Consider the following 17,715-nt stretch of genomic DNA (forward strand, 5'->3'; position numbering starts at 1 on the left):
AAATAGCCTTTAGTCCTTCTCCGTGAATAGGAGAAATGCGTGTTAGTTACATAAAATGACCTTTCAGACAAGAGTAAGATTGTTCTTTGTTTGATTCTGCCTTTTAACAGAAAAACAGCTCTTAGGCCCATTTTAGGCAAAACTCCATCATAAATGCACAAATCATTGCACAAATGTGTAATGACCAAAAGAATACAGTACTCTTAGTGTGGATGAATAACTGAAAAATCTAAAGAAAACTCTAGCCTGAACCTTCATTATTCACTTATAATAAACCACGTTTATTTGTGACATCTTTTCCCTTTTCAATGAACAAGGTCCCTAACTGCATTTATCTGGTTATATGAATGTGGCATTTAAGATAAGAGTTCACTGAATTCTCTCGATGGTGACGATGAACCTCACTGTTTCCTGCTTCCTTTATCTAACAAAATATACTGTCTGTTGTGGATGATATAAAGCCTCAGGGTTTGGACTCCCATTGTAAAAACATTCTGTATAGTATTTAAATTAAAAAATTTGGAAGATAACTACAAATGTGTTCAGACTTTTTTTTTTGCATTTTCTCAAATTGTGAAAACAATACAAAAATTAAAAAAAGATCTTGTGGTATATTGTGGAAAACATACATATATGAAATCTACTTTGGGCCTATAATAAGAGATGTGTGTATGTAGATGGTAGACAGTGTCAGTGGTATGACATTATGGGTTCAACAGCTAACTACACTTAGCGTCCACTCCTATCATGTTGTATGCTTTGTCATTAGCTTTTCAGGAAATTGTTTTGTTATTTTCACAATAAATAGAAGAGACTGGGAACTACTGTTGAGAACATAAACATAAAACAAATTATAAACTATTCAGCATAAATCCGGTGAAATTAAGTAAATTCAACATTTTCCTGAAGACATACATCTTAGTTTAGGTTATTCTGTAACTAAGGTGACAGGAAGTGTTTTGTTTTGTCCATCTATTGTACAGAGTAATACCACAGGGGAGACTAACAGTGAGGCAGTGCAAATGTTGTTAGTCTCCATACTGACATAAAAGTAATGTCGCAGTAACAAACTTAACTACTAACTACTGCCAAACATCCAGGTTCATTACTGGCTCTCAGCTTTATTCTGGAGCTTCTGGTTTAAATCTGGCTTAAACATACAGTACATGGTTGGACTGGAGTTTGTTTTCCAGTGTCCTGTCAGTTTACCATACCTACTAGAATACACAGGGCTTAATTTAAGCCAGATCTTGCAGGAACAAGATCCAGCAGCTCGAACGTTGGATCAGACGTTGGATCCTCCGTGTCAAAATGCAAAAGAAAAAAATCTCACTGAACCCACCCAATATTGGGCCCAATATTTAACCAAATAAATCCCAAAAGCAAATAACTCTCTTTTTTGTGTTTCTTCTCTGACCATAGAGATTACTGTTGGCTACCTGATACCATTGGCTTCAGCTGCAGTTACAAGACATGTGAAAAACTCTCTGAATGGGGGAGAATCTTCACTGCTACATTTAAATCATGCAAAAAGGTTTAGCTGTGAGCACTCGATACAGTGAGTGGTTCTTCCCCTCCTGCTTTTTTCATAAAGGCTGAACCAAGTGCAGTTTTGAGACGTCTTAATGATCTCGTTTCCTTAGTAATGCTTAATACAGTTATTAAATCCAAGTTCTGCCTGACTGATGTGATGTTTTGAGAAAGTTTTTTCTGTGTTTTGATTCCACATTGAAATGTAGCTGAAAGTAGATCTAGGAATATGATATGAATTGGTTGACTGTTCTTTTTTTTTTTACTCAGGCAGTTTAATACTGGCTTCACTGCTTCTTGTGAGTGTATGTCTTCTCATTTGAGTTCACACAAAGACTGGATAGTGAGGCAAATCTTTTTTTCAGGTGCAGTTTCAGGGTTTGTTCTTTATTTCTGAGGGTTTCTCAGATTTTCCAGCAATTTCATGGAAGCTTGTACTTTCATGAAAGAGAAAACCATTCCTTGTTCTCTACCTACTAAGGCATGGCAGTTTGGAGTGCCACTTCACTTGTTTGTGCAGAGGATACATGCGCTGAATGACTCAGGTGAGCAAGGAACGACACGAAAAACAATCCTAGCCTCAGTGAATACACAGTAGGGTTACCTGCCACTTTGCAAAGTCACACGTCACTTTGGTAGCCTGATATAGAGCAAAGACAAAGAGGAGGATGAAACCTGAGTACGCCTGCCTGTTGTTGCCATGACGACAGCAGTTGTTTCCGGCACCTTAGGTTAGAAGGAGTGAGAGAGAGACATAAAGACAGAGAGAGAGAGAGAGAAAGAGAAAGAGAGAGAGAGAGAGAGAGAGAGAGAGAGAGAGATATCAGGGGATCAATGACCAGAGGCTCCACCCATTAGGGGAATTTACAGGTCCAACCTGGCAACTCAGCAGCACGGCAACCACATTTAAATATAATCGAATGATTTTGGTACAACAACAAAAATAACCAGCAGTTAATGAATTGGCTCTGCCCAAAGCCTTCAGCTCTCACTGGTTCGGCTGATTCTTATTCCTGCTCCATCGCAGCCTCGGCATGAGGCCTTTTCACAGTCTTTCATGGACGCACTTAAGGGTGTGTTGCTATTGCTGGCAGGTGTAGGAGCAGGTTGAACAGGTTGTTCCCTGAATGCCACTCTGCTAGGCCCTCCTCCCTCCCTTCCAGCTCCTCTGTCGGAGGCCAATTGCTGATTCACTCTCACATGAGGCTCAGTGAAGAGATTTTATTGCTGGTGCACCTGTTCTGATCTGATACAGCCTGAGACTAAGGTAAGAGTTGACTGTTGGAAGATTTCATTGTTTTTCCATTTTTTTTTCTATACTTTTGATTGGCTGGGGAACAAGTACGGCTTTAAACAACAGATTACAAAGAGTTTTCCTGCCTACCTATAATATAAAATTTGTGTCATTTTTAGACTTGTCAAGTGCATGTATTAATAAATAAATATATATATATATACATTCAATCAGCAACCGTCACATGAATAATCCATTTAATTACACTAGGAAAAATTAGGGCAGCATATTTTATACATTAAAATTAGAAAAGAGCGTGAGGCTATGTGCAGAAATACCTCACAGAACTTTACACTCAGATTTACTGGAGCAATTAGTGAATTCAGGCCAATAGTCTTAAACAAGAAATCCGTAGTGTATTTTAATATCAAAGTTGAGCAACTCCTCCATTGGCACTAACTGAATTAAATATTTTTAACTATTTAAAGCACATATTTGTATGTGGTGAAGCAACGATATCTTCTAGCAAAAGCAGGCCTTACCACAGGGAGAGTTCGAATGTGTCTTTATGTGACAGCACTTCCATGTTTTTCTAAGACTCCATGTTTATTTATAAGATGAGACTGGATTTCATTTCTATGGAGTTTTAACCCGTTGACGTGAGAACTGGTACAGGCTCTGAAATGCCGGCTGAATGCAAACTCACATCTGAGCTCCAGGAGCTGGAAGTCTATTTCTTTGCCTGATTCTCTGGACGTGCCGCAGCACAGAGACTTGTTGGTAGGATGCTGTTGACCAGGACAGTCAGTGAGCAGGGCACTAAAAGGTGCCGTGTTGGTAGAAACTGCCTGAATATTAAGAAGTCCTGGAGAAGGGATTCACGCTGCTTTACTCGGTGTGTTGTCAGGTGTGTGGAAGTTATGGTACCATATCTCCACAACTCTATGTTCAACACAATAAGGACTTCCTGACAGGGTTACAGTTCCAAGATTACTGATTGTAGACCAGATTTACAGTGACCAAAACAAAAATGTATAAAGCCAAACATGGGCTAATACACAATTGAAATTATACATTTGAGTTTAGCACTGGGTAGCTACTTACAACTAATCATCATAAACCGTGATTGTAATAAATATGATTAATAATGATTGTAATTATCACGATTACTCATGATTAATCTAGATAAATAAACATTCCTTACAGGATCGCAAACGACTAATTTCTCTGAAACAGAAATAAATAGAACAGCAGGTAAATCTTCGTATTTGACACCAGTTTATATTTGTGATTACAATTGTTACTATAAAATGTCAAGAAAAATATATAAACTTTAACTCAAAGTTCTGCTTCAAAAAAGAACATGTTCAGTTGGAGTTCAAGATCTATTACCACAGGAGATTTTACCATCTTCTAATTTTACCAAGAAAAGAAAGCAACAGAGAGATTCCTCTCTGTCACATGACAGTGTCCATTACCACTAATCCTATATACTGAAAGACAGAATAGGATCTTCATTATATAAAATACTGAGAAAGGAGCAGCAGAAACAGCTGTCGGTTATAGTTATACAGTACAGATAGACAGTATAGTGATGAGGGTCATGGGTTTAATACTTAAACCCAATGTGCTCTTTAGCGAGACATTTGACCCCTGGTGCCCATTTTATTGCAGCAGTAAGAGTAACTGCGTCAGTGAAATATTTCAGCATGAAACACAAAGAAACATCATTATTTAACTGTTGACATAAAAAAAAACAACGATTTTATTGCTACAAATACAGTTTGGGATACAAAGATAGTGTGCTCATTTTTAAGAAAATATATGAAGTTAACAAATCAGGGTAAGCAGTAATTTCAGTATCTGCTTCCTTCTGTTATTCACTACTTTGCTGTAGAAATATATTATAAATATAAGTCTCTGACATGTATCAGAAATACATGTACGATAATTAGCTCACACAAACCCCCATTTCTCACACCTTCCCTATGTGCTAAAAGATTACAAAGGTAGAGCAAGGTTTTAGAGTCATGTGATTCTCAATTGTCACCCTTTATTGACTCATTTAGTCTCTGTAGCATTTATTCGACATGATCTTTTATCAGCACATGAACTTTACCACTTCCTCCCAGCATTAAAATTGGAGAAGTCACACTTTTTTTTTAATCTCCATCCGATTTGATTCCATTAAGCTTTTCAAGCACATGTTGTGAATGTGCCAAAGAAACAGGCTGACAGAAACCTTCCTGTTGTCATGGCTACCTAAAATTGTAAAACTTAACCCTCAAAAAGATATGTTGTATTCTCCTTTATGACAGTTTATGAATTTACATGATGGATGGTTTTCTTAAAATAGTCCAAACAACTGAACACATTTAGCTTCATTTTAAATGTTGAGGTCAGACTTCGAGACATGAAAAAATAACCCTGAACAATACAAGATAAGTGAATTAATAAACTACTAAAACCGAGCTGATTAGAATTGCTAAATAAATTGGTTTTCCATCAAGCGTGGTCTTCTTTCTAAGAATGAGGCAAATAATTGTTTCCTCATAAACAGAATTCCATTTTGTTGAGCAATAACCTAGGAGATGAGACGGTACTCTGCCAAAAAAACTAAATGAAAGAAAAAACACGCTAATGAACAATTTTCAGCTACAGACTTTTAATGTCTGGGCCTAAAAATAAACAAGTCTGTTCATTATTTTTGCTTCCACTGTGTTCTAAGCCTCAAATTGTTCACCCTTCTTTGCCTGTTGTGATGGATTGAGCCATTTTCTTTAATGATTTCTTCTTGGTGTCGAATCATCAACAAACTTAACTGTTTGATTGATCCCACCGTCGCACAGTGAGCTGTGCCATCAACAACCCACAGGGTTTACATTAATTTCTCACAGAGATGTGAAAATACACAGGAAGAAGGACATGGCCACACAGGACTATTAGGATTCAAACGCAGCAGAAAGAAAGCAAGGTAAAAAAAAGAAGAAAAAAAAAGATCGAGAAATTGCCAATTAGTCAGAATGAAGTGATTAATATTTGATTAGTATGCTATTTGACACTTGAATGGTATTTCACGAATATAAAAGCTGCACCATAATTTAATAAATTTAGCTTTATTTGAAATAAAAAAAATAAAGCTGCATCACGTCCCTAAATTGAGTAGAATTTTCAAAATGTATCATTTAAACAATTTAAGCTTTATTAAATATAATACAAATACTTTGGGACTGTACAAATAAATGCAGTCATCGTGTTACAAATCAAATTAATTACTATGAAATGAATAGTGTTTATTTTTAACTTGAAAATTTATGAAAATTTTGAGTTATAATTTTACATATTTTTCCTCGACATTTTTCCATATTAATAATTACGGTATACCTTTTGGAATAGAACAAATGAAAACTGATGATAAAGAAATACAGCTATCTGCTGCTATTGGTCCTTCTTTTTCAGCAATAAGCAGAAATATACAGTACATATATTTTTTCTCATATTTAGGAATAATGATTTCTTTATTAATCATGATTAATTATAATGAATTACGTTCATGACTGATCATTAATCCACGGCTACTATAGGAACTATAACCACATAGCTCACATGTGTCAAACTGAGGCCCGGAGGACAAATCTGGCCTGCAGTGTAATTATGTTTGGCCCACAAGATCATATTAAATGTGTACTAGAGTTGGCCAGGCAGTATATAGCCCCTATGTTCTGGTAGGATTTGTAGTATTAGTGGTGTATGCGCTATGTTATAGCATATACATTTCGTTTTTTTGTTGTTGTTGTTGGTCTGTGAAAAAGAAATTTAAATTAAGAAGGAACTGAAAAAGCTACAGATAAAGAGACATAACAAGAAACAAATACTACAGATGTGTGTTTTATTTTAATTACTTTAATTTCTCATGTGTTTATAATATTAAGCTTATTAATTATATTATTAATAATATTAAACTATAAAGTTTGTTTTCATATAATAAAAAAAATCTACAATCATATAAAATTACATATCTGTAGAGAAAGGAAAACATGCACAATTGCCATCAATTTTCCAATAAATATTAAGTTTGGCCCGCAACTTCATCCCAGTTTTTAATTTTGGCCCACTGTGAGTTTGAGTTTGACACCCTGTCATAGCTGATCTCTGCAACAATGATTATCAGATGCCTTCTGGTATTTCCCCACTGATGGTTTGTGATGTAGGCTGCTTCAAAGAAAAACATTTTCTTTTCATGTTGGCTATGTGTTTCAGTTCTTCAAAAAATGTTGTGTCGAGTAAAGCAAGTAGAGCAGGGTGAGTGGGCATTAGAGTGGCCTGAAGGAAAAAAAAATGAAACTGCAATTATTTGTATTTCAATGCAAAGCCAGGGGCAAAACACAAACCTCTGAGGGCGATTATATTTGTTCACCCTGTCAACATGTCACTGATCTCACTGGAGGTTGTCCCACGACTCACAGCCTAACCATGCACAGAGGACTGTCTTTGAAATCACCAACAGCCATCATCAGGAGTCTACGGTGCCCATTGGTGTTCATTGCACCAGTGGTTGGACATTTTCTTGTAGAGAAGGCGAGAAGAGAAAGGATCAGTTGTTTCAAGGATTTTCAATATGACTTGTTAGTCCAGATGAGCCATGCTCAAAAGAAAGGTCATTCATGCTCCTGAAAAATGGCCACAGAAGAGATATGTGTTATAGATCATTGGCTATATGAGTGTGTGATTAACGGGAGGGTTAGACTTCCTAGAGTGTTAGACATTATAGCATGAGCAGGTGATAAGCCGACATGTCAAACAAAGAGAAATTAGTACAGGTCTTTTATCTTTTACCCTCTCTCTTTCTTTGTTTTTACTGTTTTAAGAGTATGTACAGTAGAGTACAGTTTGTGAATTTAATATCACACTCTATACCTGCTGCTGTAGAGAAACACAAAACAAAACCTAAAATAACTGAGAACTGTGTTGGCAGCTTATACTGATAAAGTGCTGTGTACACAGGTGCAGTGTAAAAAGGTGTCGGAAGATATGAACTTGAAAATATAAGTGAGTATATTATAAAAAGTTAGGAAATTAATTTTGAGCTATTGGATATACAGTACAAATCAATGTATGTTCTGACCTGAAATATTATTAAAATTATTTAAAATGAGTCGATGCCCCTCCACCCCATTCTTTGTGCAAAGTTACATTTGGAAGTCAAGCAGTGGCTAGTCAACATCAGCTGGAACTCTTGTTGCCCAGGGCCAAAAGCTTGTCTTGTTCTATGGTCCCAGTTTTAGTAAGTTTTCAAGGACTTGCGGCTTGCTGAAGTACTCATTTTGCATACAGTTTTATAACTGTAGTTACCGTGGGACTGTTGTTGTAAAAAGAACAATGCAGTAGGATTTCCAGGCCCTGTCAGGTACTGTTGTCCGAGATGAACTGTATTAGGTTGAGGTGCAGACATTTTCTCTGCTATGTTGCAGTGGCTGCAGTGAAACCACTACACACCGTCACTAACTCCTCATTAATAGCGAGCAACAGTGAAACTACTGTACATCATGTATGGCACAATCTGTTGGCGTTAAGTTAGGCTGCCCCTAAGAAGGCTAAGTACCCTTAGTTAAACATAAGGTTTTAAGAGTCTGAGATACTGACAAGGTTTTTTTTTAATAAGAGCTTTTATTTCCCCATGGCTTAAACATCAGTGTAAAAAAAACCTAAAATGTCTGGCTTATCATCGACATGTGCCGTTTTATAGAAACTAAAAATGAATTAAATATAATATGCTTTTACAATAATGGAGTGGTTTTTCTGCTGTTTACAATAACTTTCAAGAAACGAGTTGTAGAATTGTAAAAACAACAGAAATAAATATAATATATAATATATATTATATATAAATATTATATATAATAATATTCAATAAAGCACAAATAACTTTCAACTGAGAAATATTCATTGCTGTTGTGTCTTACATTTCAGAGAAAATCCAAAACAAAAATGAAAGTGAATTTAAAAGTCACATCAGGCCTTCTTCTTCTGATTGCCCACACATTTACCCTGACATCATCGCAGGAACCAACAACCTTATCTGGGAACACAATCGACCAAAAATGGCTTCGTGAACCTTTAAAATGGGTATCTGGAAGTCAAAACTCCGCAGTTGAAGGAGGAGAATATGACTCTGCTGCAGGAGCTGGAGCTAACAATGACGACAGCAGTGGAGGACCATCTGGATATAATCCCAGTTTCAATGAGGAAGAGGAGAACGGATTGACTCAGGAAACTGGGGGGAATGAAAACTCTGATGATGCCAGCAGTGGAATGTCTCCTGACAACCAGTTAGAAATGTCAAACACCACAGTCTCTACAACAACCACGGTGGAACCTCAGGAGAAATCTGATAACTCCACTGAGGAAACATCGGGGGATGGCAGCAGCAATGATTTAGAGACTACCAATACAACAACGACGACAACAACGACAACAACAATCCAACAAGAACCCAATGGGTCAGACAACAACACAACACCATCCAACTCAACAACTACAACTACAACCACTACAACGACAGCAGAAGAAAACAACCAATCCAACACGACATCAAATCCTCCTGCACAGCCCACAGAAGCAGGTGCTGCGTCTACAACCAATGCTACACCAGAGAATGCCAACGACACAGTCTGGGGGGACAACGATGAAAGAGGTACAGGCAAAACCCTAATGTATCACAGTTTCATGACAACTATTTTTATGTCTTTGGTTATGACTTGTGTATCCTTGATACTTGAAATGTCTAAAATTTCCCAAACAACGCCCTGCTCTTCTGAAGGCGTTGCATAAGGATTGACTGATTGCTGACAAGGGACCGTAGAGAAACATGTAAACAGGAGATCCTTTAGAGATGGGCATTTTTAGGTAACACTAGCTTTGCTGCTAAAGAGCACATATATCACTGTTACCTGCCGTACACATTGTTTTTCCTCCCAATTCTTGACCCACATCCACCTGTATATATATTCCCACTGACAGAGCACAAATGGCCCTTCTTTCAAAGGAAAAGGTTGGATTGGGTTTCAGGTGCTATCAGTGTGGCAAAGACTGAAGGGATCCATTACATCCACCTTTATAACGGGACAATGAAACCCTGTTTTAGTGAAAAAACCCCCCCCCCCCAAAAAAAAAAACAAAAAAAAAAAAACAGTGAGGCAGTCAGGGACTGAGGTCAATGATACTCTTACTGTGACTCTCTGGTTGTGTTGGCCGGCTCTCTAATGGAAAAGGGATTTAATTCGCAATGAGATTGGCCTGGTTAAATAACTGTTTAATAATGATGTATCTATCTATTGGTCTGCCTGTTTAATTGTCTCTCTTTCTGTCCGTCTCTCCATCCTTCTATAGTTAACCCAGTCTTTGTGAAGAAGCATTAGCAACTTTTTTTAGGAAGCCACATACTATACAGTGAGCTTAGCTAAGCTAATACTGCAAACTTAAATAAATTCCTTCCCTTTCGGAACAAAATGCACCACAGCAGTCTTCAAACTTTAAATATTGCTGCCAAGTGGGCCAATTGTTCTCCTGTAAGAATTTCCATCCAGACATGACACAGTTTCTTGTTTTTTTTTTTAATAGTGTAGCATCACTAAAGTTGAACACCACACCTCTTACTTCCTGTGACCTATTAAAGTGACAGAGAAAACTTTTATGAGCCTTTTTTAAAACACACTTCTAAAGACACTAATAGTAATACAGGTAAACTCTGCATGAAGGAACAATATCATATATGTTTTATTTTTGTGTTGTGACACAAAGACAATGCCACCTGCATAGAACGATTCAAAATAATTATTTATTTCTCCTCCTCCTGGCAGCTGATTCCTCCAGTGAATCCAGTGATGGTTTGGATTCAGATTCAAAAGGGAGAAAAAAGAATGGAACATGGGCTGCAGTGCTGGGAACAGGCTTGGCTCTGGCCATTGTTGCACTGGTGGCTTACGTCTACATGAAGAGGAAACAACAGAAGGATTTCTCTCACAGAAAACTGGTTGAGGTGTTTCCCACAGACCCAGGTATGTACAGTATAGTAAAGATCCACACCGGACATGAGATGTTTACTGACATACAGTAATTGTCAGCGGTTGGTAATAAAACTACAATGTGAAGAAACAAAGAAAAAAGAATAGATGGTTACTGATTTGAGCCAGAGGTTATAAAGAATGTTGTGAGTGTGTGGTTGTGAGTCATTGACATCAGATGAGCACATATTCTCTTACAATCTCTTCATCTGTGAAACAGCAGCCTGTACTGACACATATTTAATTGCATTTATTGTTTGATTATCCTCCTGTTTTCAGGAGTTCTAATTTCTCCTACTTTTCTGTGATTGGCCATCGTTTCTAAATGGTGATGTTTCGTCAAAGTTTAGTTTTAAGGACATTCACAGAGACATGGTTGCCAAATCAGGGTTTTCAAGCATTACTGGGCTTGTTGATACCTGTGGGCTGTGGTTTTAATGGTTCATGTTGAAAGTGTAGTCGTTTATTGCGTGACACTTCTGTTCGTCAGGTCTGTGCCCCAAAAAACAAAAAGTCTACTTTGTCTGGGTGAAGAACCCCTAAATCATGGGGTTTCTCAATTCTCCTTCCTCTGTAAACACAGGGAACACAACTAAGCTGATTTGCAGATCAATGAGTGAAAAACTCATATCAACAATGACAGGAATGAACTGGCTAAAACAGACATAAAATGTTAATCACAGACTGGGAAAAAGAGATAATGTTAAGGGTCAAGGTTCAGAGGCTGTTATAGTTAAATATACACATATTGTGTAGATCTTGTTCAGTGAAAGTAAACAGTGTTCCCTAAAATTATTTTGCATGTTTTTTTTTTATTATAAAAGAGCCATTCGGGCTAAAATAAGGAATACAACACGTATTCTTTTTGTTAATGGTTTTGTTGTTCACGCTGTTCATGGACCACATTTCAGAGCACTATGACTTTAGCTAAATGCAAAACGTAGCAAAAATATCACTTTATCAACCAAAGAACATTACTAAGAAGATTATATTACACCGAGTGATTTGCTGTGATACAGTCAGACTCTAATATTTAATCTGGAAGTTGGAAACAGAAGGCTTAAAAAATTGATAATACAGTTTACAGTTTAGGCCATCATTTTCCACTGTGCTCAGCACTGCTGCATCACTTATTACATTTCCAGCTATAAAATGTAGTCTAGACAATCTGCCTTATTTTACATAGCCATAAGTCTGTGTGAAGGAGTTTGTGTCTTCAGAGTAATTAGAAATTATATATATTTTTTGTCAGTTTTGTAGAGTAAAAAAAAACCAAGACTATTGATGAACAGAAGAGAAATCCAATATGGGCAGGTTAATCATTTGTCACAGTCAAAATTTTAAATTCATAGATCAGATGTTGAACTGTAAAACTGTCAAAAAGTATGTAACCCCGCCCTGGTCTGATGACTGCTGGGATTGGTTCTTGGATAAAGCGTACATTGTAGCAGTTCTAATGTATGCTGTCTCTTGTCTGAAGAGAAATCCAATATGGGCAGGTTAATCATTTGTCACAGTCAAAATTTTAAATTCATAGATCAGATGTTGAACTGTAAAACTGTCAAAAAGTATGTAACCCCGCCCTGGTCTGATGACTGCTGGGATTGGTTCTTGGATAAAGCGTACATTGTAGCAGTTCTAATGTATGCTGTCTCTTGTCTGATCTCAGTCCTCAGGCTGGACAACAGTGGACCCCTGGACCTGAACTATGGGGGTGGAGCCTATTTCAACCCAGGTGTCCAGGGTGACAACATCCAAATGACCAACTATCCAGGAAACTTTAGACAATGAGAAAATCTTCCATGGACTCCCTTTAAGAAGTCTGTCTATTATTCTGTGGGCCTTTGACGGACAAGTTACAACGTGGAGAAAAATTAGTTTGTGCTGATCTTCTGTAAGATTAGGAATTTTTTAAGTAGAATTATTGAAGTGACATAGAGGGAGGGAAATCAATCTGAAGTATGCTTCTACAGCCAATTTAATTGTCAGCCATTTATATATGTTGCCAAAGGGAATACAGGAACGTGAGTATGAAGGGTGTAAAAATATCATGTATTTATTATAGCTTTTGATTTAATTCTTTTGGTCAGGAACCATGTAATTCTGTTGAAGAGAAGCACAGACACCAGCCAATTACATGATCCGTAGAGATGAGAAGAGGAACAAAAATTGTTACTCCTGATGATGCAAATCTCTAGAGCGGGCCGTTATATTGCTGCAGCTTGCTAAGTGAGGGTTTTGCAACAGAATTATAAAGCCATCGCGAACAATAAAATGATCTTTTATTCCCCTTCTTAGATGTAGTGATAGCACGAAGGAAATCATTTCTGTTTGAGGTGTGTGTTACAGATATGCCGAAGGTGACGCTCACACCGTCGAACCAAAGATTTCATTAAGTCTCTCTTCAAACCAAGAGAGGTTGTGGGTTTGTTTTTCATAAACTGAGGCTTGGGTATTCATCAAGGGAATTGTGTATTTGGTCTTAGAACTACATAGTAGCACCTTAAACCTATTTACCGCCTTCTGAGTAACACCCTCTAGCTTTAAGCTGCTGCATTCATATAACATGAGTAGAATAAATGAAATAGTAACTTTACGGGAAAAAAAAAATTCTATCATTATTATTCCGTCCCTGTCTTTGACTTTGGGCTCCAACCTTGGGCAGGTGTGTTAAACTTGACTGAAGCAACACACTTTGTGCTCAACAATCTTGTCTTCTGTCCAATGCTTTCCTACAATAAAATGTACTATAAGAAACTATTATGTTATAAATTAAACAGAACTTAACTCATTTTGACTCATTATTGAAGACTATTGAATTTCTATTGATAGGAAGAGTCAGTTAGTCATTTGTTGGGATTGATAAGCACAGAAATATTTAGGCACTTAAGAGATGCTAATTTGTATCAACAAATTAGTATTACCATGACCTGACAAGGTCATATATTATGTCGCCTATAAAGGTGCAGTGCATAATATTAAAGGGGGTTATTTGTACCTACAGAAATAGTATTAACAGAGTGGAATCAAGTAATTGAGTCTTTGCTAAGGAACGTAAATTTTTCACCGCAGCAGCCACACAGAGAGGTTAATTCTGCTGCCAGTAAGGGCAAAATTAATTTGAATGAAATTAAATGATTGGTATCTAAATTGAGACTGTGTCATATTTGTTATTGGCTAAATTAAAATGTGTTTTCTTCAAGCTAAGCCACAGGGAATGAGTTTAACTTCAAACCCTGAAGTGTTGTAATAGATAGCCACCGTCTTTATCAGATTGTTCACAGCACAGTCCTATTTTCAGTGTAAGACAAGAAGATGAAAAGAAGAAAACGGAGACCAAACGAAGGGTCAAGACAACTGTTTAAATGACACAAGTGTGCATTTGGTTGAATGCAATAGTAACAGATGCTTTAATAATACTACAACTACTAACTAAACGGCCATTAGTCGACAATAACAACAACAACAACAAAAGGGATTATAGTAGACTTGGTTGGAATGAGTCATCTGGCCTGATAAACCTCAAGTTCCAAAGTTTAACTTTACAATAGAATAATTTTGGAAAGTGCTGGCATATGGAGCTAAATGTGCAGCTGGTGTTTTTGCCCCTTTTGCCAAATCCTGTCTAACTGATCCACAGATTTGGAACCTGGTGAAGGAAGAAACAGCTTGAACTCCAGTTTCATAAAGAATTTAAAACACCTGAGCAGCTTCTGACACACTTGGAAAGTGCTGGCACTTTTTTCTCCATTTGAAGAACCAGATGGGAACAGCGTGTGAATTCTAAACTTACTCAATGGAGTCTTCTTTGTTGCTGTCTCTATAGCACTCCATGCCATCAGATCTGGAGGAGCCAAATACCTGTAGGTGCACAGAATAATTAAATCTGGGGTTTGCATTGATTAGACAGAATGACTGTTTTCAGTCCAAACAGCAGGCTAACATTGTCCCTCGGTCACTGCTGCTAATACATTAACCATCACATTGGCTTCAGTATTGTCTGTCATTGATCTTTGTACACACTGGTTCCTGTAGCTGCTGGGACATAGGACGAGGATCTAAAAGGTCACTACCTCCTTTGACACAGCCCAGTCTGGGGTTGACGAACAAATATGCAGCGCTACCAAATATTCATAGGAGAAGATTGAACAGTTATCTGCATGGACTGGTGAGGAATACTGAAGCGTGGTGTATAAAAAGACACTGTACAGCTACTGGCTTTGCAACCTTACTTTACTGAGCCCCAGCAACGTTAACCTTTCACTTAACAAATCTGTGCAGATGTGTGGAAATCTTGTCACGGCCACCCCAACGGAAGATTTGGCTTCATTTCCTCAGGTATCGCTCACACACAAAAACCAACAACCAAAAAACAAAAGTAGATGAATTGTACATCAGACAAGCTTTCCCTTCAATCTCAGGACAGTTTTCTGTGTTGTTCTGATATAGTGAATGCTGTCAAAACAAACCTGTAACAATGTTCTATCAAATTTACCAGATGCACCCTGGGAAGAAAATAACTTTTGACTGTTAAAAAGATAAGAACTAAAACTCTTTAGAGAGGCAGATTGATCTAAGTAACAAGATGACACTCAGAATAGAAACTTCCCCAGAGGCTCAACGTTGTGAATTCTTCTGATGTTGATCCTGCAGTAAGAAGTGATTTCAGAGTCAAGTCCAACCATCAGAGGCAGAATATTTAAAGGGTTTTTTTTTTTTTTACATCTCTTTAACAAAGGCAAGGGGGGAAATACAAAAAATGAAGCCTTAACAAGTCTCTGGGTGAGTATAATTTAAAGGATGTGAAAAGACTATAGCCCTGATTGCTGCTTTGTGAGAGGCGTTTTTGCCAAGTCGTGAATATACTGTAAGATACAGGGATGAGGGACTTTTTAATCCAGTGAATAGCTGCAAGGTTCCAGAGTGACGCATCACAAAGATAACGATCAACAAACTTTATAATCAACCCGTTATGACATCATAATAAGGTCAGGTGTTTGCTCTCCTTCGTCTGTAATGTGCCACCACGTCATCACACTGGTTTAACTTGCTTCCAGCACTGGTTTGACCAGGTTACCAACGCTGGCATAGTGTGGAATATTAACACGGTCAGAGGTTACAGCTGAAGTCAGTTTTACACAGGTGCTTAAGGCAGATGCCAGCTTGCTGCAGTTCACATCACTTGGCTCATTTCCGCACCCTTTGAAGCACGAGTGTCCCTACAAAAGTATACAAACGTCAGTGGAGTGAGTCACGGCTGGAGGGAGCAGATGTAAGCCACAAGATCATCAAGTGCTTCATTTACCTGCTGTGATGAAAAGAAAAAAAAAAAAAAGGACCAGGTCGACATGTTCACATATCTGAGTGTAGCTAATGCTCTTTAATGGCATTAAATCAATTCAAGTCTAATTTCAGACTATAACCCTGAGCTTAGGCAAGGATGAGAACAATGTCATTAATTAGATTGTTAATGAAGTACCTGCAGAAACGTTTGCATGTCCTTGATTTAAGCAAATTAAACCACTTGCTTGATGTTGATGGCTTTGAATATTTCAATTATGTTCCTTTCAAATTGGCCCAGTAATTCTTTTCTTCTCAGCAAGATCACGACATTTGTAATATCCAAACGATGTCTCTAGTTTAGCACAAATAGCAACTGATTAGTGTCGGACAAATTTAACCTCCACCCTTTAACCTCGTTTCTACAGTGTCATTAACGAAACCCGAGGCTAAACTACAGCATTACTGTGATTCTGTGAGCAGTAAAAGAGAGAGTTTGATTAAGATTTTGAAGACGCCTGAGGACGAATGTGTCAAACTAATTAAAAATTCATTTTTTTAGTCTTTGTATTTAAGGAAGGAATAATTGAAAAAAAAATCCTTAAAAGGTATCTTTCGGCCTTTTTTATAAAGTTAAAAGCAGATTGTTTACTCACAAATAAGCAATATAGGACTCAATCGTGATCTTTCTAAAATATACAAACATTAATAAATAACAAGGATACATTTAAGTTAGTCACTCAGAGATTTGTTAACTTTTTCTTCTCCCCAGACTTTTTTTTCTTATTTTCCTCTTTGCCTCCTAATTTGTGAGGTTCAAAAATATAGTATTATAAATAACTAACAACAATAACAATAAGGTTTTGAATTATATATGTGTCCTGACTGGAATGAACACGCATGCATATGAAACAGAGACAGTTCGGAGTAAATCAGTAAGGATTCTTCTATAGTTTTATCAAATATAAGGGAGAACAATAAGGAGCCAACCGTTTTTGAAACTGTAGAAGACGTACTCTTCTACCCTTTGAAAATGAGTTCAAAGATGTTATGAGTAAAAGGTTAATGTTAAAAAAAGAATTTCAAAAATTGGAATGGGGCCGACCTGGCAAGTGCGTTGGCGTAGTGGAGGGAGGAGAGGCAGTGAACTGAACCACCCTGAGCATCAGAGGAGTCATTTTGGGAAATGTCAGGTTATACACCTTGGTGCTGCTGGCTCACATGAGTGTGACAGAGAAGTGCCAGTCACATGGCATTATCGATGCACTGGTGGCTGTAGAACATGAGCGACACAGTCCTGTTACCAAATGTGTATGTGATAAACCCTCTGAGGACACGAATTTGACTCTACTCTATACAGATCTCTCTTCAGCTGCAGAGTTTTGCTGTGCTCGTTTAAATGTAATGACATATGGAACCCTTGAGCATGTTCTGATGGCAGAAAAACAAAATTAAATTTAAATGTAAGACAAACAGTACATTTACATTAACACAGACGGAATTTGGCTGTGTTAATTTAAAATGAAAAAAAGGATAACGGTATAACTATTATAAGAACAACTATAATAATTATTTGGATTTCCGTAAATGAATTTAAAGTTCCACGGC

General features: G+C 37.3%; 1 protein-coding gene and 1 long non-coding RNA gene across 2 annotated transcripts in view; one reads left to right on the top strand and one right to left on the bottom strand.

The window, feature by feature from the left end:
• The first annotated feature begins 2,307 nt into the window (after positions 1-2,307).
• Positions 2,308-13,618, top strand: LOC103378803 (uncharacterized protein DDB_G0271670). The gene is made up of 4 exons (XM_008310144.3): positions 2,308-2,797; positions 8,735-9,458; positions 10,624-10,821; positions 12,497-13,618. Exons 2-4 carry the CDS (start codon positions 8,753-8,755, stop codon positions 12,616-12,618), a joined length of 1,026 nt encoding a protein of 341 aa, XP_008308366.1. The 5' UTR covers positions 2,308-2,797; positions 8,735-8,752; the 3' UTR covers positions 12,619-13,618.
• Positions 10,631-17,715, bottom strand: part of LOC107988587 (uncharacterized) — a 57,282-nt gene continuing 50,197 nt past the window's right edge. Inside the window, exons 3-4 of the long non-coding RNA XR_001760073.2 lie at positions 14,621-14,688; positions 10,631-10,750 (exon numbers count right to left, since the gene is read on the bottom strand). This is a non-coding gene — a long non-coding RNA (uncharacterized LOC107988587). The remainder of the gene's footprint in view (positions 10,751-14,620; positions 14,689-17,715) is intronic.

The sequence above is a fragment of the Cynoglossus semilaevis genome, chromosome 5, assembly GCF_000523025.1.
Source record: "Cynoglossus semilaevis isolate Cse_v1.0 chromosome 5, Cse_v1.0, whole genome shotgun sequence".
In the NCBI taxonomy this organism is placed as follows: Eukaryota; Metazoa; Chordata; class Actinopteri; order Pleuronectiformes; family Cynoglossidae; genus Cynoglossus; species Cynoglossus semilaevis.

What these genes read in the sequence shown, in the direction of transcription:
- LOC103378803 (XM_008310144.3), top strand. Translation starts at nt 8,753, where the DNA reads ATGAAAGTGAATTTAAAAGTCACATCAGGCCTTCTTCTTCTGATTGCC. An exon ending in GGGGGACAACGATGAAAGAG is followed by an intron (nt 9,459 to 10,623) that starts GTACAGGCAAAA and finishes TCCTCCTGGCAG; the next exon opens with CTGATTCCTCCAGTGAATCC. An exon ending in GGTGTTTCCCACAGACCCAG is followed by an intron (nt 10,822 to 12,496) that starts GTATGTACAGTA and finishes GTCTGATCTCAG; the next exon opens with TCCTCAGGCTGGACAACAGT.